Here is a 24105-nt window from a genome sequence, read left to right on the forward strand (position 1 = left end):
AAATGGAACTGAAATGGCACGACTCATGCCTGAAAGCAGTGGGTACAGAGAGGGACGTCTGGGGTCTGAAAAACGGTACACTCAGCCAGTGCAGCAAGAGCAATTAAAAGACCTGTATCTGGAACTTGGCTGCCTCTTTCTAGCTGTGCCTCTCTGTGGCAGAGGTCCGTGTAACCTGAGCCTCAGAATCATCAACGAGGGATACTAATTCTATCTACCCCACAAGGATATTGCTAGAATGAAATGAGACAACGGGTGTACAGGGTACAAGGCACCATGTTTTGGCATGTGGGAAACGCTGCTAACAGTAAGTCCCTCTTTACTTAGGCCCTAGTAGTCTCTCTGGATGGCCTATGTATAAATGCAAGGAAATTACAGAAGGCTGAGACCCAGACCCAGCTCTCTAGGAGCCAAACCCTGGCGATTCTGCACCCACGGCAGACATGGGCTATGAGTTAAGGTAGGAAAAGACTCCACGAAGTGTCTCACGCTTCATTTAATCTGAAGAATGGTACAGGCTCTTCGTCTTCAGATATAAATTATCAGGTTACAGAACAAGCAGCGAATTCAACAATTTAAAAACTAAGTCTACACGGTGTTAATCTCTGACGCAGTCCTCCCAGTCTGGTTCAGTAGACGTGCACCATGCCGTAGAGGAACGTCCAGAACAGGACGTAGGTGAAGAGGCCGCCGACCAGGCCGCCGGTGAAGAGAGGTCTGCGTGACTTAAAGTACTTGTTCCACCGCCTTCCCGCCTTGAGGATCAGGAGCAGGGAGAGCAGGACGGAGGCGAGCAGGTAGAAGATGAAGCCGTAAAGGCCGGTGAGGCCGAGGATGCCGGCCGTGGCCCCCGACAGCGCGGACACCGAGGTGCGGCAGTAATCGAGGACGGCGGCGTTGCCCCGCACAGCTGCCTCGCTGATGAACGGCGGCCCTTCCCGCTTGGCCACCACAGCGGCCATCGCACTCGCCGCGGCTCAGCCTCTACTTTCCCGCGGAGCTGCGGAGGAAACCCGGGGACAAATGGCCTCCGGCGCCTGGCGACTTGCGAGCACGCCGCCCGCCCCCCCCCCCCGCCCCCGACTCCCAAGGCCTCGCACCACTCCTGGATCTCGGGCCTTCCAAGGACGCAGAGGGGGATGAGGGCTCGGTTCGGCCTGCCCCGGCTCGCCCAGTTACCTGCAACACGGCGGCGGACACAGACACAGACACGCGGCGTTCCTTCAGACGGCCAGCGGCACAGACCCGCCCGGCGCCATCTTGCGCTGGAGGGTGCCGGGAGGGCTCTCGCTGCGCACGCGCCGAACCCGCGCTCCCGCCCCCGCCGCGCACGCCGCGGGCGCCCCCGCCCCCTACGCACGCACGGGGACTTCCGGCCGCTGACTGGCTGGGCTTGTCAACGACTCCTGAGGGGCGGGCGGAGCCCGGGCGCCTTTGTTAAGCCGGCAGGGCGCGGCCGCTGGGACTCTGGCTGCGGGCGTCCCTGAGCTGCGCCTGGCCTCCGGTTGCGGGTCGAGATGTCCTACATCCCGGGCCAGCCGGTCACCGCCGTGGTGGTGAGTGCGCTCGCCCCTGTTGTGCAGATCGGCAGACTGACGCCCCACACGGGCCGACGAAGCGCTGAGCCCGGGCGGCTGCCAAGCGGCGGCCGGGCCCGGGCCCTGGCTCTGCCCCGCGGGACCGCGGTCTTCCCCGGCGGGCGCCAGGGACGGCGGGACCCCAGCGCCTGCCGGGCACCTGGACCCGAGGCCAGCCCCGCGCCCTGCCGCCGCTGCGTTGGGCTCCGTCCAGCCGGCGGAGAAGGTCCTCAGCCGCGGGGTGCGGGGAGAGCGCCCGTTCCCGGCTGAGCTCCCAGCGGGCAGCCGCGGGGCGGGGCGGGGACAGCCGGGAGGCGCTGCCCCGGGAACGAGGAAGTGCTTCCTCCGCTGCGGGAGACGCCGCCGCCGCCGCCGCCGCCGCCCCGAGGGACAGTTGGGGGTGGAGGCGGCCGGGGCGGAGGGGCAGGCCCGACTGTCCGCCGGCCTGGCGCGCTCGGACCCGGCCCCGCTGCTCCGCAGTGAGGGCACACGCCGCTGGCGGGCTCCTGCTGCAGACGTTCCCTGGCTTCTCACCCCTTGGGACAAAGTCCGGGTTCCCCGCCCGGCGCTGGGCCAGCCTCGGCCCCTGGCTCCCCTCCACCGGCTGGTCTTGGGTGCTAACTGCTAGGGCAGCCAACAAAGGGAAGGAGAGAGCCGGGGACGTCAGTGCCAAAGCTGGGTGGGGTCTGAAGGCAAACTCGGGAGGCGGAGATGGGGAAACTGAGTCCCAGGAGAAATCTGTTGATGCCCAGCCCTAAAGAAAGTCCCCAGGAAGAACCCAGATCTCCGAGAAGAAAGGCCTGTCTGGCAGGAATTGGGTCAGGTACAAGTCCCAGTCCTAGGGCCGAGGGACGGGCGGCCTTATCTCAGCTGGGTCTGCAGGGGAACTCCTGAGTCAGGCGCCGGCACTGATTAAGCTGGCATGTGAACTTGAGCTTAGAGAACCAGCTCTGGCCGGGGCTAGTAAGAAACATTTCTGGACCTGCAGATTGCTGCCCTACACTTCACCCTAACTGCACCAACCTCGCTTTTCTAGATTCCTAGCTGCCTCAGAGAGAAGCGGCCAGGTTTGCTTCTTAGGTGGAAGAAAAGGGGTGTGTAGGGGAGGCGCAAGAAAGAGGCAGTAAGCCGCCTCATCTCACCCAGTAAGTCAGGGACCCGCCCGTGTCTTCCAGCCCAAGGGCCTGTACTCTCTTCTAATCTCGGGGTGGGGCAAAGGTGTGTGTTGGAGGAGGTGGAGCAGGCCTGCAGGAGTTCACGCTTTTGGACTTGAGGACCTATGTCTAGTGGGCTTCAGGGGTCATACTTCCTGCTTCCCCTCTCTTCTGTCCTGGCTGGTCCTCCCCCGGACCTTCTTCAAAACTGTAAGACCACGCTGTCCCAATTCTTGTTAAGACTAGGAACGTGTCTGGCCTCTCCCGCTTGTGTTTTGTATAAGTGCTGCCGAAGCAAGCACATCCTGCTTGTGTTTTGGATTGAGAATGGGCTAGGGGAGGTTTCCTTCCTAGTCACTGCCTTATCCCACGTAGTTAATATTTTGAGAATGTTAAAACCATTTTGACTTCTTCTCTGAGCTGTGGCTCCATGGGTTCATCTGCCTTCTGTCTGGACACTTGCCTGGGTAGCTCATGGCACTCCAAAATGCTTCCCCTTCAGTGTCCCCAGCTGAGAGATGTTTGTGTTCAGCCAGGCCACTTGGCTGGGTGCTTCCTTTCACTGCTCTCTACCACGAGCAGTCCTCAAGTCTGTTGATCTATTTTCCAAGTAGTCATGTCCCCTGGCCTCCACATCCCACCTCTAGAAGACATCCATTCTCCTCCTCCTGACTGCCCAGGTGGTCATTCTAGTATCAAATCTGACCAGGACCAACCTTATTCCTGAACTCCTGAGAACTCTAGTGGGCCCAGAATCAAAGTCAGGTGTCTAAACTGTCACTCCTTTCAAGGTCTGGTGCAAATGATCCCTCTTCTGTGAAGCTCTTCAGGTCCAGATCAAGGCACTCTTTTCTTTCTTCCTTTTAAAACTCAACTTTTGGGGTGGGGTGATCTGGTCTAGCTAGCCCCTACACTCTGGTGATTGGAGGGTGCCTGCTGAGAACTTTGAAAGGGCCCTGGCAGTTTGGGGACTATGGTGGGAGAGCTTTAGAACCCTCCTCTGCCTCCTACACCACACAACAGGGTCTGGGGCTTACAGAGAAACCCCCTCCCTCAGGGCCAGCCTCTAGGGCCTGCACTCCACAGCCTTTCTGATCTGGCCCCAGTCTCACCTCACCTCTCAGTTCCAGTGCTGTACACTCCTCTTGTAGACCTGTATCCTTAGTACCTTCAAGCCTGTGCTTCTGTCCCTTAGCCAGGACAAGCCCTTCCTCTCCTTCATGTGCAAGTTTGAACTTCTCTGCTTTTCCGGAGCATCTCTATAGTCTTGCCCTCAACAAGGCTGGCTCAGCAATGAGTTGCCTCAGCAAGGCACTGGCGTTTCTTTTTCAAGCCTTGTCCCCTTCTGCTCTGTGTGGTCCCTCCCCTGGGTCACAGGCCCCCCATGTAGAGCAGTCACAGCATCTTGACTCTTGGATCAAGAGGGGCTTAGAGTACATGTTGACTAAGGCTGGTGCCTGAGATTAACAGGAAAGGGACAGAGGCTAGAACAGAATATTGCGTAGGTGGTTGTGGCTGAGTTCTGAGTCACAGTCTCCCAGGCCCCCAGTCTCCCAGGCTGGTGGCTGGTAACCGGGTGGAATCCTACAGAGGACTCTGGGCTCCACCCCCATTGGCATGGGTCTGAGCTGGCACAGCAGCCTGAGGCTGCTGCTGGACACAGAGCAGATTCATTGTCCACATACTTACCTGCCCCCAATTTGTTTTTTCCTTTGCTAGCAAAGAGTTGAAATTCACAAGCTGCGTCAAGGTGAGAACTTAATACTGGGCTTCAGCATTGGAGGTGGAATTGACCAGGATCCCTCCCAGAATCCCTTCTCAGAAGATAAAACAGACAAGGTGAGGGGGACCAGGGTCCTGGGACCTCTCCACTGGGGACAAAGGTCTGAGATGGTGGGTACTTCCAGGGCCTTCTTGGAAGGAGTAGACCTCTTGGTCTTTCAAAAATCCTAAGACCTTTTAAGAAATGATAAGTAGGGATGGGGGTGGGGAGCAGACCTCCCAGCCCTAGGAAGGCTCACTCAGAGCCCAGGAGGAACAGGAAGAGGCGAGCAGCAGGGACCAGAGCATGGTGGGGCATCGCTGCTTTCCCCTCGACTGTCTTGGCACAGCCTGTACTAGGGTCAGACTTGGTGCAGTCAGTTGGATGGCTGGGCTTTGCTCTCTGGATTAGGGGCTAGTCCAGTGACACTGGGGCTTGACTTGGGCTGTCTCTTTCCAGGGCATTTATGTCACACGAGTATCTGAAGGAGGCCCTGCTGAAATTGCTGGGCTGCAGATTGGAGACAAGATTATGCAGGTAACATGTGTCCCAAAGGAGGAGATCAAGGCTTGGGCCAGAGGGTCTGAAGCACTCGGGTTGGGGGCTGCCCTTGCCTCCTGGGGCACCTGGGAGACTCACTGAAACTGTTGGGAGCGCATGCTGGTGTTGCTGCCAGAGGGAGCTGGCTCTCTCCTCTGTATGCCTCAACTGTGGTGCTTGGCATCCCCAGCACAGAGACATCAGCGTGCCTGGGTGACCCAGGACCCTAAAGCCCATCCTGCTTCCAGATCCCAGAGGACAGAGAACTGAGGCAGGCTGTATTTTCTCCTTGGGCCAGGTGAATGGCTGGGACATGACCATGGTCACACACGACCAAGCCCGGAAGCGGCTCACCAAGCGCTCGGAGGAGGTGGTGCGCCTGCTAGTGACCCGACAGTCGCTGCAGAAGGCAGTGCAGCAGTCCATGCTGTCCTAGCAGCCCGCTGTGGTCCCTGCCTCGTGCCTGCCTGCCTACAGTGACACCACTTCCATGCTCTGTCTGCCCCTCATCCTGGCTTCTGCTGCATGCTGGGCCCCAGCTCCAAAGGGCCAGAGCTGGTCCCAGAGGCCTGTCCCTGGGGCCTGACCCAGCCTTCCTTCCCCACCTCCCACTGGCCTGAAGCTCTGGGACCAGCTCTCATCCTCAGACACTGAGAATTTAAAATAAGGGCCTGGAGTTGAATTGTAGTCAATCTGCAGCGACCATAGGCTTGGCCCCCAGACCCTGCTGCATGGCCTTAGCAGTGCCCAAATGGGCAGGAGGTCCCCCACAAAGCTGGAGAATGCCAGGTGGGGCCGGGCTTTCCTACAGAGGCCTGGCTGCAGGGCTCGGCCATGCCTCTGTGTCTCAACTCTGCAGCGACTGTACCCTGTTTTTCCCTTCCTTCCCCAGGAGGGGCTTGACACACTGCCTGAATGGAAGCCAGACAGGCTTATGGTTCACCCCCTCACACCCCCACTTCCCTGAGGGACACTAGCCTCCCCAGGGTTCACCTGTGTACAAGATTTAGATGAAGCTCAAGGCTGACATTTCAGGGCAGTTCTCAGGATTGCCATTTCCTTCTATGCCTATGGGTTTAACTTTATATTTTTTAAATCACAACTTTGATACAAAAGCATTTTTACCTATTTGGAGATGCCAATCTTACTTTTGAATTTAGCTTACTAACTTGTATCTGGGAACAACATGTGTTACTTTGGTTCCTATGGAAATGGGGCAGTGTGAAATTACCCCATACCTGACATCTTGGGTCCAAATAAACAGTGTTGGAATTCACAAGGGGTTTTGCTGAGGCATGGGGCTAGGGATGTCTGGGGGTGGATGGTGGCTAGAGCTTTGGTTGTAGGGCTGACGAGCCTGGCCCCCAACCACTTCTGAGATGAGGCCCAGCTGCTGCCAGGCCTGCCTGTTGCTGTTTGGCCAGAGCCACATCTGTGGGAACGTCTGGGAGCACCTCCCTGGAAGTGGGGCAGGGAACTCTTGACTTCCCCTGTGTAACTTAGCTTGTGCTCCACCCGGGAGAGGACTCATGGACACTAAGGGGTTCATGGGACACCCCCACCCCCCGCCAAGACTCTTGAGAGCATAGTTTATCACAGGTAGGATTGATGAGATGGGGGTAAGCTGGAGAACACCAGTGCCTCTGCTTGGCCCAGGACTGGCTGCACGACCAGCTCTGGGAATGATTGCCATTTGAGGGCTTATCTGTAACTGCCAAATCGAGTTTTTCAAATTTTCCATCAGAAACCTGAAATCTCCTATTTTTACAGTGTGGTACCCAGTAACATACAGAGTAGCCCAAATAAAATACGTCTGTGGGGTTGGTCAGGCTGGAAACTGTTTTAGGGAAACAAGATCCTAAATTCTTGGATAGTTGGATAGAAGAATAATTTGAAAAATAAAATGCCCACCCCCCCCACCCCCCCGCCCATAAGAGCACCCTTAACCCATCCAACCCATGCTCCTTAACTCCAGCTTGAGCAACATACCCTTGGTAATGGTACCTGTGTGACCTACCTGGCCCTGAGCAGGCAGGCATCTTGCACTACCCAAGAGGGCTCCCCTGATGAATGCCGGTCGGCATGCAGCCACCTCGCCATCAGCATAGTTTGCAACTCCAGTGTTTCCTTACATGAAGTAAGTAGGGTTGTCTCCTTAAGCCCCAAGAATTGGTTCTGAAGCCAACACACCTACCTCCCACATCTGGCAAGTGCTCAGTGTGCAGAAAGGAAACAAATCATTTTAATTAAGGATATAGGCACCTCACATTAATCTTGTAGTAAAAGGTCTGAACGTGAACTGACAAGGCACATCCTGGCACCCTCCCCTCCTGCCACAGGAAGGACAGCCTGGGATAGAAGGGAAGGAGGTTTGGAATAAGGGTTGGGCCCATGAGGATTGTGTGAGTGGTCTCAAGTCCTTATGAGAGACTCCTGAACAGCCAAAAAGTTGCTCTCAGGTAGGATCTGGGGTAAGTGAAGGAAGGGGGCCAGCCCTCCTCCCCTACAGGGGAGCTTCTCTCACCATTTGTCAGGTCTTCCTGGCCTCTAAGGCAGACTGGTGTGTGTGTGTGTGTGCACGTGTGCACATGCGCATCCACACACCCTACACACCAGCACAAGATAAGGAGCAGTCAAAGGGGATTAAATAGGGTCCCTGACTCTGGGAAAGTAGAGGTAGGCAGAAGGTGGAGACACTAAGCCACCCACTTCCAGAACATCCCTCCAAAAAACCCAAAAGGGGTTAGTGTGATAAGGATCCAGAGGGGTTGGGCACAAGCCTAGCTCAGAACCAATCTGTTGGTCACTTCAAGGCTTAGAAATCTAGTTTCTTTACCAGACCTTAGCCTGGGTCACCTGTGATTACAGTTGGGGGAGTTGAATTATGTAGAAACAGCATCAGGAAGGTGAGTGTTCAGTGTGGCCTTCGGGGAAGGGCCTAACCCCCAAATCCTGTCCTTTCTAGCACCAACACCTCTGAGTCCACTGGCCACACCACCTGGCTGCTTGGGTCTCTGGGAATAGCAGTGGCAGCGAAATGCCTTTGGCTCACACCTGCGGGGTCAGTCCTTCAAGCTGCTCCCAGAAACAATGGCTGCTTAGGTCAAGGCCTTCGGCTCCAAGCTCAGCACCCAATCCTGCCTGGGATGGCTGTCAGAACCCGTTTGTGCTGCCTGAAGCCTTAAAGAAAATAAAGACGGTGGCATCAAGATGCAGGAGGGCCAGATGCCTGACTGGCAAGGCCTGGGAAGGGGCCATCTGCGGTGTGGTTTTCCATCTCAGAGTCTGGTATCTGTCTCAGAGGGAGGCTCCTCCCCAGCCTGGTCCGGGAAAGTCCTGGCTGAAGGCAGGCTGGTTTGTGTGTAAGGTGTTTGGCCCCGAGGAATACAATGCTTCAACACTGGCAGCACACTGAGCCAGCCCTGCACTCCAGCCTCTGCCCTGGCCTTCCTGGCATGCACAGGGCCCAGGACCATTTATGCTGGGTCCCTGGGTACTAGTTCAGTTGGTCGTACCCTGGTTTCTTTCTGTATAAGCAGAAGTGCTGAATGAAGAAGACAATATCGAAGAAGATGGAGAAGATGCCGAGTCCGAACTTGGTTGGGTCTCCAAAGATCAGTGTCCACTGGTCTGTGAACAGCCATAGGGGACTGAGTTGGTTTTAAGTTGGCAGCTCTTGAAACAGCAGCATGTGGGGCTCTTGGGTGGGGTGGGGGGTGTCCTCATCTGCCCAGGAAACCACAAATCCTCCAGCTACAAAATCCCCACTTGGGCTGCTGGGATTGGCCTGGAGTCCCTGGCTGAAGGGCTGGGGGTGGGTGGAGCGGTATCCCAGGAAGCCTGGCCCCCCTGTGCCTTCAGCCCACCAGATGGGCGGCTGCCTGCTGGCTGACTCACCATTATTATAGGACTGGAGGAACATCTGGAGGAGGCTGAAGCTGCCCCCAGTGAAGTCCAGAAGCACGTTGCCAATGCTCCAGCCCTCGGTGCTTTTGTAGTGAAAGTTCATGTAGGCCTGTGTCAGATAGAAGGACGGTGGTGAGGGGGCTGGGTGGCTGCCTCTTATAACTTGTGACCCTCTCCCAACAAGAGCAGCTCTAATTCCTCCCACTCATGTGTTTGGGCCTCAGCAGCAAAGAACACGATGACCAGCCCAGGGAACAGTATGGGCGGGTCCAGAAGTCTCGTGTGGGCAAACAGCTCATCCTCCCATTCCTGCACCTCACAACTGCAAAGGAGGGGGAGATGCTGCCTCTCCATCTTCATCTTCCCTGTTCTGGGACAAACCAGCAATTGATTTTTCTTCTCACCTCCAATGAAGGAGAAACTCAGCCTGGACTTCATGTTGTCCTTATGAACACAGCTGGGAGTCAGTTGCCTGGTCTGGAGGTTACCTTGGAAGAGTTACTAGAGTTCTCCTAGCCTCAGTTTTCCCCATCTGTAAAGTGGACTTGGCTCCCACCTTAGCTCTGACTGGGCTCTGGGGACTTCCATCTCAGGCTTTCTAGGTCTAGTGGGTGGGTGCATTTGGGCATCCCACTTTCTGCTGCCACTGCCATATATCCTTCCTCCAATGCCAGAACGCTCTGGACTTAACTGGGGCAACTGTCCTATCAGCCAAGAGGTAGTGGTCCGTAGTGGTCTTGTCTCAGTCGGCCACCTGTCAGTCCCCTTCTTCCTACCCTCTTTCATGCTTGGGGCCATCTCTCCAGTCTTGGGGCAATTCCAAACATCAACAAGTGGGGCTCCTGCCTCCTGGGTTGACCAGGCCCAAGCCTTCCCACACTCAGGGACTGTGGCCTTACTTTCCTTAAGACTTTCCTCCACCCCACTCTGAAGCCTTCTTCCCCAACCCCGTAAGGCGTGACTCTACCTTTTTTGTTTTTTATAATACACTTTTTTTTTCTGGTCCTACCTTTTTAGCTTCAACATTGCTCCTCACTGCCTTTCATACTTCTCTGCTTTGTAGGCTGCCCCCAGCCTGGAATGCCCTCTCCTCTCTTGCCCACAAAATTGAGTCCTGCTCACCCTTAGGAGCCTGGATCTGTTTCCCTGCCCTCCAGGAGATGAGCCTTGACTCTGGCCAAAAGACTCTCCTTTCTGAGCCCATGAAATACAAGGTTCTCTGCACTGGGGAAACTGAAGAGGGGTCTTCATGGAAAATGGGGTGAGTTAGAGGAGGCCCTAGATTCAGTGGGGGTGCCCACCACTGGCAGCTACTTCCCACCTCGTTGTGTCCTGGTCCCTTTGGGCAAAGGGGGAAAGTGTGCTGAACTCTAAGTCTCTGAATCTGAGCAGGATCTAGTACTTGGGGTAGCATGCTGAGGACCCTTAAGGTGGATCCTGCATGAGGTCTCTGGATGGGAGATGGAGGTCAGAGGTTGTAGCGCTGGGCTGCCTCCTCTCCATCTTTCCCAAGTGTCCTGCTGCTGCTTGTCAGGGTCGTCAGAGCAATGGGGACAGAACTGAAGTCCTTAGGAAAGACTGGGATGGGGAGACAAGTGACCTGTACCACCTGATGCCCAGAGCTGAGCATGAGCTCAGAGAAATCTCCACTGACTTTCTCAGGTGATTCATGGCTCCAGGGAATGCAACAGTCTTTCTGGCCAGCTTTCTGCCTGGCTCTGCTCTGGCTGGGCTCATGGCTTCCATTGCAACTCTCCATTTACATCTCCTCACCCCAGCTAGAAGCTGCCCCACGGGAGCAGGATCTGGGCTCTCTATCTTGTCTCACTCACGCTAATGGCCACGTGAAGGGTAAGGAAGGCCCCAGAGGTACCTGTGGAAAATACTTGATCAGCGTCACTGCGAGCTTGATGTAGGAGAAGCAGAAGAGAAACTGCAGCCATGTGATCACCCTGACTGCAGCCAAAATCATGGTGACAAGCACGAAGACCCACGAGAGCACCAGAAAGCTGATGGCAGGCCAGGACACGTGCTGGGTGCCCCGCTGAGGGTGACAGAGACAAGAAAAGGGAACAAGTGGCGGGGAGGGAGGAGAGGGGCACAGATTACCCAGTGCCCACCACACCCTTGTCACTGTTAGGGTCTCTAGTTCAGTCCCTAGTCTTTTCAGAGCCCATTTTCTCCTTGTTCCCACATTGCAGAGCTGGGGCCTCTTGGAGGCCACCAGGAGCTGGAAATGTGGCCTGTAACACACCAGAGGCCTGATCATTCCCTGATCCAAGTGGAGTCTGATCATCTCTGAACCAATCCCTCACCCCTACCTTTTCCCAAGGTAGGCCTCCTTCACTGGGCTTCACAGCAAAGGGTAAGAATACCTAGAAGGTTCATGAAGATGGGAGCCAAGCAGTCCCTGGCTGATCTTACATGTGCAGAGGGAGCTCCCCAAGGGAAGCAGTGTACCCCCAGGGAAGTAAGAGAAAACATGCATGTCAGTGACCCCCAAAACCAGCCTAATGGTGCCTTTCCCTGCTGAGACACCCAACAGCCCTCCAGCAATACAGCTGTGGGGAGACTGGCCCCACAGACCCTCGGGAGCCTGTGCCCCTCACCAGGACCCTGAGTCCCAGCCATACTCACCTGCTCCTAGTTCTCTCACTGCCCCTAGGCCTTCATAGCTCTGCCTTGCCGCTGGGGCTGCCCCACCCTAACTTCTGTGTCCTCCCTCCTGCTTAGCTCACAATCTGCTGGGTCATCACTGCCTCTCTGTGTCCCTCACCCCAGGCCAGGGGGCCTGAGGGCTTGGGCTCATCACGGGTGTCCCCTGTATCCAGCGCAGGGCCAAGTCTATTAGTCCAGTAAGTAGCTGCTGAGTTTCTGTGTCTTCTGTAAAGTGGAAGGTATGGGTGGCAAGTGGGGGTGGCAGGCATTGGCCTAGGCAACCTCCAGTGGGGTAGGCACCAGATTCATCTCTCACCTCATACAGGAAGCACTGCACCATGACAACCAGGGTGAGGGCGACGGCGTGCAGGCTGAAGAAGACGTCATTACTGTCCACGGGGTTCACTCCATTGGGGTATTTGAGGAAAAACTGCTCCTATTTGAGGGTTTGGGAGAAGCTTGGGGGTGAAGTGCAGCCAGGCTACCAAACAGCTTGGGCAGGGCTGCAGGGGGCAGGCAGTGCCGTACCTTGATGGAGGGTACCCAGAGGAGACCAATGTTGAACACGCTATAGGCCACGAAGCCTGTCAGGTTTAGGGCCACGAAATCAAAGCTTAGACCAACGACACTGTGGCATGGAGTGATGAAGAGACAGCAAGGCAAAGGGTGAGACTGGGGAGGAGAGGAGGGGATACAGCTCTCCCAAGAAAAGCACCATCCTCAGCTCCCTTTCCACATCTCAATCAATCCCACCCTCTTGAGTACTGGTTTCCTGCCCCCTGCCCGTGCTCCCCACCCCCCTGCTTGTATCCTGCCTCTTTAAGTCCTGGCCCCAGTGGGAAGTCCTGGAAGCCTCCTCCAGAGAGGAAGCATCTCCTCCCTGGCTCCCAGCTCAGCAGCCCCCAATGAGGCCCATGTGGCTAGGGAGGCTGCAGGAGAGCTTGGGTCCTTGCTGTGCATAGATACAACTCCAGGCCCACCCTGTCTCTAAAGTCAGAGTTGGGTGGCTGCTTAACATCCAAGGCTGAAGGGCCAGCTCTGGCCCTGCAGTAAGACTTGAGACTAATTCCTCCAGTGCTGGATGGATCAAGAACAGAGATTTGGTGGACTCCCCCCCCACCCAACACTGCCCATTCTCCATTTCCCTGAAAAGCCCCATTTTGTTGCTGTCATAGTGGGGGGCTGAACTGGGCCACAGACCAAATGTCCAGAGCTGCAAGTCCTGCCACAGGCTCTTAGAGCTTTCGCACTGAACACTTATAGAAAGGGCAAGAAGAGAGAAGAGCAGAGGAGGAAAGCCTGAGCCCATGCTGCCTGCAGCCTCTCCGGAATGCCTCCCATCTTACCAGCCTCAAGTAACTTCACAGAAAGCTTAGCAGTTACCTTTTCCGCCTCCAATTGGTGATCACCTGGGGGTAGAAGGAGATGGACCAGGACACAAAGTAAATCCAGCCGATCACCTGGTTTATGATGCTAATGACATGGCTGTGGATGACCAAGAAGCGGATCCTTGGGCTAGAAAGAATTTGGTCACAGATGAGCTGAGGCTGGGCTTGAAGGATACCCCCACGGACCCTACACTGCCTGTCTACCATCTCATCGTGTAAGGCCCACGTAGGCTAAGGTCAGCTTACCTGGTCTGGTTGGAATGATTTCCGTGCAGATAAACAGTAACTTGTCCAACATTTTGAGATGTCACTTGGAAAGAGGACTCTGTCACTCCCGGAGGCACCACAACCTGTTAGGAAAACTAAATTTGATCTAGTGCTACAGGGTTATGAGGACCTCACTGAGTGTCTAGCTCTAGGCTACACTTTAGGGAATGGTGGGATGGATCACATGTGGTCCCTGCCTTCCAGGAACTTACTCATAAGAGGGAGAAACACTGGACCAACTACCCTCCCTCGCCCCAATACCTGCGTGTTAGATGTTCTGAGCAGAACAGCCCTGCCCTTAGGCCCTCCCCTGCCTCAATTCCCAGAGGAGGTGGGAAAGCTCTTCTCTTTTCACTAACCATGCGATCGCAGGCAAGTTATTCAAGCTCTGACCTCAGTTTGCTCACCTGTACAAGGGGATAACAGAAGTGTCTACAGAGTTTTTATGACTGGCATGATGTCCAAAAAATACTATGACTGCTATTACTTCTACTTCCATTATAATGGAGGGCTCCTCTGCCCCATTCCCAGTGTGGCTGCTGAGTGACAGACAGAAGAGGTACATACAACAGACACTTGTCAGGGAGAACACTCACTTCTGCTCGATACATATCAAAAGCTTTGCTCCAAGACACAGTACTCAGAGTCTGCCTGCAATCTTTTTTTTTTTTAATTTTATTTATTTATTCATGAGAGAGAGAGAGAGAGGCAGAGACACAGGCAGAGGGAGAAGCAGGCTCCATGCAGGGAGCCTGATGTGGGACTTGATCCCGGGATTCCAGGATCAGGCCCTGGGCTGAAGGTGGTGCTAAACCGCTGAGCCACCCGGGCTAACCCCTGCAATCTTTGATCTCCTACTCATTCACTCTCCCTGACATTCTCAAATCTTCCAAGCAGCATGATACCTTCCCTGAACTATCTCCTTCTCTTTGCTCTGTGGACGTTGCTCTAGGCCCCAGACCCTCACCCATACCACAGGCATTGTGAGGATGCAGCCATTAGAATTCAGTGGCTTCTTTATGAGGACCTGGAAGGATTGTCTTTTTGTTTTTAGCATCAGAAATCAGGAGGCTTTGGCAGAACAAGTGAAATGCTGTAAGTGGCTGCTGCAAAGCCCAGAGTCTGATTCACGGTGTAGCTTGCCCACCTCTTGCAAGCCACATCTTCATGACATGTACCACTCTTGGCTATTTTTTATTTTTAACTAGTTTTCTTGGCCATGTTGTTCGTATATCTGTAAGTGGTCACTAAATCGCTTTAGGAACTAGGTAGAAAGAAAATTGGTCAACTAGAAACCAACTGATACAAGGCAGAAGGAAACTGTAACTATCACTATCTTTTTCTTTTAATTAATAAGCCTTATTTTTAATTAATTTTTTTAGAGAGAAAGAAAGAGAGCAGATACACACAAATGGGGATGGGAAGAGAGAGAAGGAGAGAATCTTAATTAGGCTCCACGCTTAGCATGGAGCTCAATGTGGGGCCCAATCTCATGACCCATATGATATCTCATGATATCATATCATGATTTGAGCTGAAATCAAGAGTCAGACAGTTAGCTGACTGAGCCACGCAGGCGCCCCAATAAAGTTTATTTTAAGAACAGTTTTAGGTAAAAAAAAAAAAAAAAAAAAAAAAAAAAAAAAGAACAGTTTTAGGTCTACAGCAAAATTTACCACTATTTTTTATGAGTGTTTTCTTTCTACATACCACGTAAAATCCTAGGCATCTTATACTTGCTACTGCTTTTAATCCTCACAACCCTGTCAAGGAGACATTATTTGCCTATAAATGAGGAATTTATCACATATTGGATGGAGTATCTCGTCCAAGGCTCATAGGTCAGGGTCCGAGGCTGCCTGACCCCCAAGTTCTAACCAGTGGTTTCCAATGGCACAGGGAGTAGTAGATAGGAGTGGTTAGAGCTGGATGGGGAAGGGGCCATATAGGCTGAACCCTGGAAAGTGGGTCAGTACCCATAGAGACCATTCTATAACTGGATTTGACTCCTGCCATGGATTTTTTAAAATTATAGCTGACATACAATGTTATCCACCATTAAAATTTTCCAAAAATTGAACTGCAACATATGTGTAGAAAAGTACACACATCACAGCTTGATGAAGTAACAACCACAAACCCAGTTCAAACATACAGGTCAAGAAATGGAACACTTCCAGCGCTCCAGAAGCTCCATTCTGCTCCTTTCCAGGTCCACCTGATCCCCAGGGGGAAAGTGTTATGCTGATCAACAGCATAGATTGGCCTTGACAGTTTGTACTTCATGCACAAGGAAGCATACAGAGTAGGCTTTTCTGTGTCAGGCTTCTTTCCCTTAAGACATGCTTGATTTTCACTGATTTTGAAAAGATACTTTCATTCGGATGTCTGGCCCTAAGCTAGGTAATCAGCATCATTTCTCAGACTTTAAATTTGATCTGTGGATCAAACCAGATCTCAGCTGGGTGCCATGACCTGCTGTAAGAACCAATGGCTTTCTTACCCTGCAGCAGGCTTCTCACCCTGGGGCAGGTGAAAGTTGTGAGAAATGGCTGTCTAATGAGGTGTGGTGTTCACCAGAGAGTGAGAGGGGAATGCCCTCCCACACAAGGCCCTTCTGGGTTGATACTCTTTATCTGATCACATGCTTCAGTACTGTTTTCTTGCCGGGGGCTTCAGAGCCAACCTGCAGCCCGTTTCTACAACCGCACAGGGCCTTGTGACATGCTGCACAGTAATCCCTGCATTTATCTTGTCTATTTTTTTTTTAAACTCTTGTTTATTCTCTACATTGCTGCCTCCCCTACTGATATTTTTATCTGATCAATGGTAATTGGGTCAAATGTTGGTTAAGGTAGAAGCAACGTATACATGAACAGATAAATGCATAAGGGCCATGAATAGTTATCATTAGACGGCACCTGGCACTGGTTTTTGGAAATAACACTCAACCAATGGAATATCAGATGAGTGCTTTGCAAACTTAGGTGTGGGCCTAAATCACTGGGGATCTTACTCATGCAGGTTTTGTATCAGTAGGTTTGGGGAGGGAACCCATGATTCTGTATTTCTAAAAGGTTTTCAAGCAGGGACAATACTGCTGGTCTGCCAATACCCTCTAGAAGCAGCCATCTTATTAAGAATTTCTTCTACATTCCCAGAACCCTTTTTGCTTTACATTTCTTACCACCACCTTCCTAATTCCATCTACATGGCATAAAATGCCCATCCTCAAAGAGATGAACAAAGCCAAAATCGGAGATTTTTAGAATGCTGGAACAGGGACAGCCCACAGTAGAAAAACAAGGTGGCCTATTTCTACAAGCACTTACTTGAAAAGTATTTTGTTACCCAGTAGTTGAAATTCATTACTTACTTCATTAGGGAGGTCAAGGATAGTAACATTTTTTGAACGAAATGTGATTTGAAAAGTGATCACCAAGGTTGCATTTAATGGATGCCTGTGGAGGATAAGAGTCTGATTACTGCTGAGTAGTTGGACACTGTGAGATCTCAACTAACCCTCTGGATTTCACATTGGGCCTGTTACTGCTCAAGCAATTAGGGATTTTCCATCTGTCACTTCTCAAGCAATTTGGGCTAAAAGTGCTATATGCTAGGCCCTGAGTGGTAGGGGTGGGGTCCTTGCTCCTTAGGGGCTTTCTATCTGTATCAGGAGACAAGAGCCCCAAGGGGGGCCAGGTGAGAACATGAGAAAGTGGGGAATTGGCTGTGACTGCCAACTGAGGTGTTCAGAGGCCAAAAGGACCATGCATCTGCTCTGGTAGAGAAGGCTTTCAAGGGCTCAGGTCTGAGCAGGGACCGGTGTGTCCCCAGAAAGCCAGGAGAGGTGTCTGATGGGAGTAGCTGGTGGTGTCCTCAAGTGTGAATGTACAGACCTGGAGTTAATTTGGAAGGCCATGGAAAGTCACTGAAGGATTCTGGAGAGGGGCGATGTGGTGAGGAGATGGCTTGTCAGATTTATAAGGTGGCAAGGGCTGGGATGGAATGCAGGTTGCTACCAAAGCTCAGGTTTGAAATCAGACTTCCCAGGAAGGTGAAGAAAAGGGAGAAGGGTACAGACAGGGCTCCAGCTCTTTATCGTGGGGGGATTCTTAATTTTTTTTTAAAGATTTTATTTATTTATTAATGAGACACAGAGAGAGAGAGAGAGAGAGAGAGAGAGAGGCAGAGACACAGGCAGAGGGAGAAGCAGGCTCCATGCAGGGAGCCTGACGTGGGACTTGATCCGGGGACTCCAGGATCACATCCTGGGCCGAAGGCAGGCGCCAAACTGCTGAGCCACCCAGGGATCCCAATCGTGGGGGATTCTCATGGCTGGGAGGTAAGAGTAGGGAGAGACAGTGAAGGATATGGAGGGGGAGGCAGACTCTCTGGCACTCGGTACTAGGTTGGCTCCTCATGCCTGAACCAGGAGAGGTCAGCCAGTAAGACTCTCAGATAAGGCTGAGACTCTCAACAAGTGGGAATGTTGCCATGAATGGGATCCACCATATATGGGTCACTTCTGCTTTCAGAAGTGCTGCTGAGAAGCTCAGGTCCCTGCCCCTTCACCTTCAGGGCTCTCATCAGATACTCAGAGCCTTGAAAAGGATCACTCTGAGGTCTGGCATCAACTGCAGGTGGCTCAAGGCCATCTCTCAGCTGGGGAAAAGGCTCCTGTCTACAGGGGAAAGCCTCCTTCCTTCTCCTCTGACCAGAAACAAGGATTCAGTGGCTGGGAGTAGAGAAACTCTGGGGCCCCAGTCTCCAGACACCTGCTATCATCTCTCTTTCTCTGGCGTGTCTTTTTCTTATATATTTTTAAGTTTTTAAAATTTTTATTTTTAAGTTTTTAAAGCTTATTTTATCTTCTCAGGAAAGAAGGGACTTGGTAATACCATACAGAATATCCACTTGTCTTAAAATGAAGAGGCAAAGGCATTACACTTGAAATATGAACAGATGGAGCCAGGAGTCAGCCTTGACCTGGCCATGGGATGAATGAATCCAGAGCCGGGCCCAGGAACTTACTGAAGGATGATGCTGGTGTTGGCTGAGCTTCCATTTTCCAGCTCTACTGTAGCAGGAACAGTGAAGTCAACTGTCGACCCTGGAAGGATCCAAACCATTAGGTCAGGGAACTCAAGCCCACAGGGGAAACCGGGATGTGAGTCCCTGACATCTGACCTCATGAGCTCTGGCTCATGACAACCCCCATCTTCTAGAAGAAGACATGGAGGTCCTGAGAGGATAGGTGATGGGCCTGGAAACCTGAGCCTTCATTACGTTCTTTTCCCTTCTGCTGCCAGAGAGACAGAGGTGGACACAGGCCTGAGCAGGAAACACAGTAGCTTCCTCTTCCCCACACTGACAGGCTCTGAGGCTGAGTTACCCAGAGATAGTTCTAGAACAATGGAACCCAAAAACTGTCACACAGGAATTCAAGCATTGATCTGGGACTGGAAAATGAGGACTTAAAACACTTAAGATGGGAAAGCACAGGGGTCTCCTCTGTTCATGGAGTTCAAATGGCCCTGCAGACCTGGTCCAGCCCCTTCCTCTACTCTCAAGAGACACACAGGGCCCAGCTATCCTGTTTGTAAAGAATCCCTTTGGGCTCACCGATCCCCTTCCTGAGGGCTGACCATGCTTGGGGAGCCAGGGGGAAATTGTCTATCAGTCTCACTATCACTATTCCTCTTGGCATTAAGCTATTAATGCAGGATAAGGTAGACAAATGGGCCTTGGGAGTGAAGCAGGTTTGGGAGGCCGAGTACCCTACAGCAACTTGGCCACAGAACCAGAGTGAGTTAGCCTCTCGCTGACTTCTTCCTGTGTTCCCTGGGAGGCCCACACGCCTACTCCAACCTGCTTGCAGGTGTGCTCAAAGCCCCAGGCACCTGTTCACCTCACCTCCTTCACCTCAGGACCTTCAGGGTTATGCAAGGACTAAGGAGTGGCATGAATCTAGAACTGGCAGGGAGTCCACAGGGGAAAGGAGCTCAATTTGATCAAGATGGTCCTTATACGGGGAGCGGCTGTGGCGAAGGGTCTGGGTTTCTCTGTCCTCAGTTCCCTCCAGGGATAAAATAAAAAACTGAGATCTGAAGTTTTAGATGATGAGGCTGGAAAGGAGGCAAAGAAATAAAATGGAGCAGGGATCCTATGCAGGTCCAATCTTTGCTACTTTCTAGCTCTGTGACTTTGGGGGAAGACTTTTACCCTTTCCTGAGCCTAAGTTCCCCCTCTGTAATAACTGAGGTGGTGGGGACGCCTGGGTGGCTCAATGGTTGAGTGTCTGCCTTTGGCTCAGGGCGTGATCCCAGGGTCCTGGGATCGAGTCTTGCATTGGGTTCCCTGCTGGGAGCCTGTTTCTCCCTCTGCCCTGTGTCTCTGCCTCTCTGTGTCTCTCATGAATAAATAAATAAAATCTTAAAAAAAAATAATGGAGGTGGTGGTGGTGGTTCTTCTTCCCTGGGCTTTATCTAAAGCCTCACAGTGCAGGTGTGACACACATTAGGGCCTCAGGCCCAGAGAATATAAATAATCTAGCAGGTCTGGAGTGGGGCTCTAGAATTTGTATTGAGAAATACCAGGCTTCACGGCACCACCTTGGAAATTGTTTATTCACAAGATGTAACTGCAAAGTGACATGACTGATGGTTTAACAAAACTGGAAGAGCCTTCAAGAGGCCAGATAACAAATGGTACAGCCACTGTGTATGGCTCGCTGGAAGCTTCTGCAGGATTTGTATTGTTTGTATAAGATTCACTCGAAATCCTTAGTCAGGGATTTAAAGATATATTTGATTTTTTAAAAAAGATTTTATTCATTCATTTGAGAGAGAGAGAGAGAGAGCACACGCGCGAGTACGAGCAGGGGGAGGGAGAGGGGGAGGAGAGGGAGAAGCAGGCTCCCCGCTGAGCAGGGAGCCAGACATGGGGCTCCATCCTAGAACCCTGGGATCTTGATCTGAGCCAAAGGCACTTAACTGACTGAGACACCCAGGCGCCCCAGATATATTAGTTTTTTTTTTTTTTAAAGGTTTATTTATTCATGAGAGACACAGAAAGAGAGAGAGAGAGGCAGAGACACAGGCAGAGGGAGAAGCAGGCTCCATGCAGGGAGTCCGATGTGGGACTCAATCCCAGGACTCCAGGGTCACACCCCGGGCTGAAAGTGGCGCTAAACCGCTGAGCCACGGGGGCTGCCCAGTATATTAGTTTTTGGACAAGAGACAAACTGATGATCAAAATAACGGGTCTGCCATCCTAGGAGTGCTAAACACTTTCCTTCTTTCTCATGGGAGGAATTTCAGCAATGTTTTAAGCACTGGGAGAATTGATAGAATGATGCACGTCTCTCAGGGCTCTGCTCTGAAGGTTAAATGTCACAAAGATGCCCCCTCAGGTGTTTTTTGACATCCAGCCTGTGTTCTGTGAGGCTCCTAGCCCCACTTGGGCTGCTGTACCCTGTTCCTCAGTTTCTCCCTGAGAAGCTTTTTCATCTTACAACAAGGTGGCCTATTCATTTGCTTCTGCAGCATCTCCTAGGACTTATAATTCCTCTGTGAGGTCCACAGAGCAGGGAGTTGTTGGAGCTCCACAACTTGACTTTGGGGGTACAGAAAAGGTAGGAAGCACTTCCTAGAAGATGGGCAATTATTTGTGGAATCATCTGGATCCTTGTGAAACTCCTGAAGACCTGGCTCTGCTCCATCACCAGCAGACCAGTGCAGGCTGGACAGTCCTACACCCTTGGCTATTATCAGGTCAGGCTACTTACTCTATTGCACCATCTCCCTCTTTACAAAGTTGATGGCCCATTTCTAAACTTACCACATTTCTCTATAAGCTGCAGGGGAAGAAGGATACAAATAATCAGCCAACTCCTTATCATGTTTCTCAATTTCAAAGAACTAGAAAGAAAAACCGCAAGAGAAGTTCAGGTTAAAGTGGGAGCAGCTCAGCAACAAATGGACAATATGCCACCTGGAATCATGGCACAGACAGTTCATAAAGCACTTTCACCTCACACCTGTGACCTCATGCAATTTGCATCACCAGCTTGGAGGTGACTGGGGGGAGGGGGGTGGGTAGGTGTGGAACTTAGCTTTCTTTGACAGGTGGAGACAAGGGCTCAGAGAGGCTAAGTGTGTTGTGTAAGGTTCCACTCTGAGAAAGTAGACAAACACTGAATTTTTCCCTCTTTAACTGCTTCTTGTAACCTAGTTAACAAAAAGAAGGAATGCAGTTTTATTGGCTGAGGGTTCTTTTTCTCCAAAAGTTATCCAAACTGTGGTCAGATGTTTGACTTTGTGAACCTATGAACCTTAAAGAAATTAATTTCATTCTCTGTCCGGGGACAAAAGTCTAAGTGGCTAATGGCACCACTGACACTTTCTCATTTGACAAGGGTCACCTCTCCAGGAGCGGCAGGGATGACTCATAATGGGGACCCAGCAAGGGACAAGCCCCAGATTAGCCCAGAAGAAGCTGGTTAAGTGAGGGAGACACACTACAGAATACCTGTAACCCCAAAGCACAGCAGGGGAACCACGTGTCAAGATGGGGCAGGTCGGCACGGGTATCTGTAACTTGGTCTATATGTGCTGCCTGAGCATGCAGAGCCTCGGCCCTCCCACCTGACAACTTCTGGGATTCCTGTGGCGAGGGCTATGGGAGGTCTATGTGGAAAAACCCCTCTGGTTTCAGTTTTCCCAAAAGGCCTCAAGGGACTTCCCCTACCTTCAGAGAAGTCTCCCTGGTGGCTCCAGCCTGCCTGACCTCCACCTGTCCCTGTCTCCTCCAGGGCCTCTCTGCCTGATGCAGCTCCCTTTGATCTGTTAGGTCTTATCTCAGAGGAGTTTTCCTACCTCCTGGCACTGACCTCCTCCCTCTGGCCTCTCTGGAGTCTTCACCTTTGGTGCTGTGTCCCCATGCTCTCTACCTCCCAGCTTCTATACTCTGACCTGCAGGGAATTGGTCTCCTGTGTCTATGGAATGACCATGGGTCTCTTGTCACTCTCTGCTCCTCACACCTGCCTGTGACCTTAGTTCAGGACTCAGAATGTCCCTCAGGGTAGAGTCTGGGTTTTCCTCTGGAAATCAGATATGAATCAAGCCTAACCAGGTCCTCTCTCATCCTGCAGGAGTGGAATGTGGACTGAGAAACTCAAATATTTGGTCAGCAAAAGTCCCCAGCCTCAGGGGTGGAGAAAAGACATCAGGACAGACATCGAGAGCTCAGTTTATTAAAGTGCCAGAAGAAGGGTAGAGTGATAGCTATTCACTAAAACTGTGTCTTGTGAATGCTACAAAGTAGAATTGGAGAATTTCATGACAATGGGCTCTGTTCGGCCTGGCCCTCTTCCTGTTTAAGTTCTATCTTCCAGGCCTCACTCAGATACAACTTTAAGAAGTCTCCCACTCCCGAACCATGCATCACAGGAGCAGCCTGGGGTCCGGGGCCCCCAGCTCCTTCAGGTATCTGACTTAATCCTGTCAATTGTTTTACAACCCGGAACTCCTTGAGTCTCCTCTTGTAGAATACAGAAAGTGTCAAGGAATGTGTGCCCTGTAGATAGACTGCACAGGTTTGGAGCTGGGGCCTCTCATTTAGAAGTTGTGTGACTCTGGGGTGCTACTTAACCTCCTCTATTTCCTAATGTGAAAACAAGGACAGTGAGACTTCATCATTTGACTGAAATGAGATGAAATGCAAAACAGGGCTTGTAGCCCTCCAAAGGGCCACAGTACTCGAACAGAGTTAATCAGTAGTATTAAAATTTCCTAGTGGGGAGTAGCTGATTAGGAAAAAAGGTTGATACACAGTGTTGTAAAATGACTAATACCGTTGCCTCGGGCACCTAGCAAACTCTCATAAAGCATGGGTGGTTATTTTTCTCAATTCTAGTGGAAAAGGCAGGGCCCAATCAGTTGTCCTCCCTTCCTCCAGCCTGAATGCTCCGAAATGCAGGGCAGGGTCTCATTCTGCCCAGTCCCCCCGAAAACAGACCCGCGGTCGGCACACCCACGGGAGTTCGTGGAATGATTTTTCCAATATCTCCTTTCTCCGAAGTAATCTGCAAACTCCGCGACGCGGATTCAGGCGGCAACTAACCAGAACGCAGGGAAGGGGCTCGGACTCGCCCTGGGGTAGGGCCACCCACACCACCTCGGCAGCCCAGTGTCCCCTGCCTCCGATCACCACCGTGCGGGCCTTTCCGCCTGGAAGCCGTCTGGTGTCTCGAGGCCAGGACTGCTGCTGGGTGACGGAACCCTGCGCGGCAGGATCCCCAACCGACTTACAGTGCCGATCTTCAGCCCTCTGGGGCTCCGCCGGGCAAGTGGGGGAGGCTGCCGGGGTCGCTCCAGCTCTCGCCCGAGGTCCCCTAGGCCCGGGAACCAAGCACACCGGACGCCGGATCCGTTTCCGACTGGACGTGTTGCCCCCCGTCAGCTGGATTTTGGGCGAGGGCGGGCCAGAAGTCACCTGACTGTAGTCACCTGACCTGGGCGTACAGGTTTCCGCGCGGTGCACTCGGGGAGCTGTAGTTTAGTCTTAGCCCCACGACTGGGCGGGTGGCGGCGGAGCAGAGGGGCGCAGGCGCTTTGGCAGGGATGGGTGCTCGGGTGCGTGGGAGGCTTCAGACACTTTTAGGGGACACAGAGGCTCCCGGAGCCCCAGTGCCCGTCAGCGAGCCCTGCCCTACCTCGACGAACGAGGCCAGGGACCGTCTCCCCCGTCCTAGAACCCGCGCCTTACGGAACTGCGGCGAGCCTCCCTCTAGGTCCCGCCTCCCGCGCGGGGCTCCGCCTTCCTCGGCCAATGGGAAGGCGAGAAGCCT

General features: G+C 52.6%; 4 protein-coding genes across 15 annotated transcripts in view; 2 read left to right on the forward strand and 2 right to left on the reverse strand.

Annotated features, from left to right (window-relative positions):
• Positions 1 to 478: 478 nt before the first annotated feature.
• On the reverse strand, positions 479 to 1341 carry EMC6 (ER membrane protein complex subunit 6). Its single transcript, XM_072778963.1, has 2 exons — positions 1180 to 1341; positions 479 to 1000 (listed from the first exon to the last, which is right to left on the reverse strand). Exon 2 carries the CDS (start codon positions 960 to 962, stop codon positions 630 to 632), a length of 333 nt encoding a protein of 110 aa, XP_072635064.1. The 5' UTR covers positions 963 to 1000; positions 1180 to 1341; the 3' UTR covers positions 479 to 629.
• Positions 1309 to 6312, forward strand: TAX1BP3 (Tax1 binding protein 3). The gene is made up of 4 exons (XM_072778962.1): positions 1309 to 1556; positions 4451 to 4570; positions 4953 to 5030; positions 5332 to 6312. The coding sequence occupies exons 1-4, from the start codon at positions 1518 to 1520 to the stop codon at positions 5467 to 5469; spliced, it is 375 nt and encodes a 124-aa protein (XP_072635063.1). The 5' UTR covers positions 1309 to 1517; the 3' UTR covers positions 5470 to 6312.
• A 941-nt stretch (positions 6313 to 7253) lies between these two features.
• On the reverse strand, positions 7254 to 24046 carry CTNS (cystinosin, lysosomal cystine transporter). 5 transcript variants are annotated; one of them, XM_072778982.1, is made up of 12 exons: positions 23765 to 24046; positions 21095 to 21174; positions 18287 to 18365; positions 16629 to 16713; positions 13232 to 13335; positions 12981 to 13112; positions 12126 to 12225; positions 11914 to 12033; positions 10813 to 10983; positions 8931 to 9048; positions 8549 to 8663; positions 7254 to 8213 (listed from the first exon to the last, which is right to left on the reverse strand). In XM_072778982.1, the coding sequence occupies exons 2-12, from the start codon at positions 21153 to 21155 to the stop codon at positions 8132 to 8134; spliced, it is 1167 nt and encodes a 388-aa protein (XP_072635083.1). In that variant the 5' UTR covers positions 21156 to 21174; positions 23765 to 24046; the 3' UTR covers positions 7254 to 8131. The 5 variants fall into 5 exon arrangements, with proteins under 5 accessions (XP_072635083.1, XP_072635082.1, XP_072635084.1 ...); XM_072778981.1 differs by having other exon boundaries at positions 23567 to 24045; XM_072778983.1 differs by having other exon boundaries at positions 7254 to 8663; positions 23567 to 24042.
• Positions 11654 to 24105, forward strand: part of SHPK (sedoheptulokinase) — a 44214-nt gene continuing 31762 nt past the window's right edge. Inside the window, exons 1-6 of one of the 8 annotated variants that reach the window (XM_072778970.1) lie at positions 11654 to 11794; positions 18132 to 18387; positions 20800 to 21027; positions 21117 to 21329; positions 22408 to 22741; positions 23337 to 23781. The gene's annotated coding sequence lies outside the window, so the exon portion shown is untranslated. Of the gene's footprint in view, positions 11795 to 18131; positions 18388 to 20799; positions 21028 to 21116; positions 21330 to 21688; positions 21843 to 22407; positions 22742 to 22863; positions 23782 to 24105 lie in introns of those variants that run through there. The other 7 variants (XM_072778971.1, XM_072778972.1, XM_072778973.1 and 4 more) reach the window with 7 other exon arrangements.

The sequence above is a fragment of the Canis lupus genome, chromosome 16, assembly GCF_048164855.1.
Source record: "Canis lupus baileyi chromosome 16, mCanLup2.hap1, whole genome shotgun sequence".
Taxonomy (NCBI): Eukaryota; Metazoa; Chordata; class Mammalia; order Carnivora; family Canidae; genus Canis; species Canis lupus.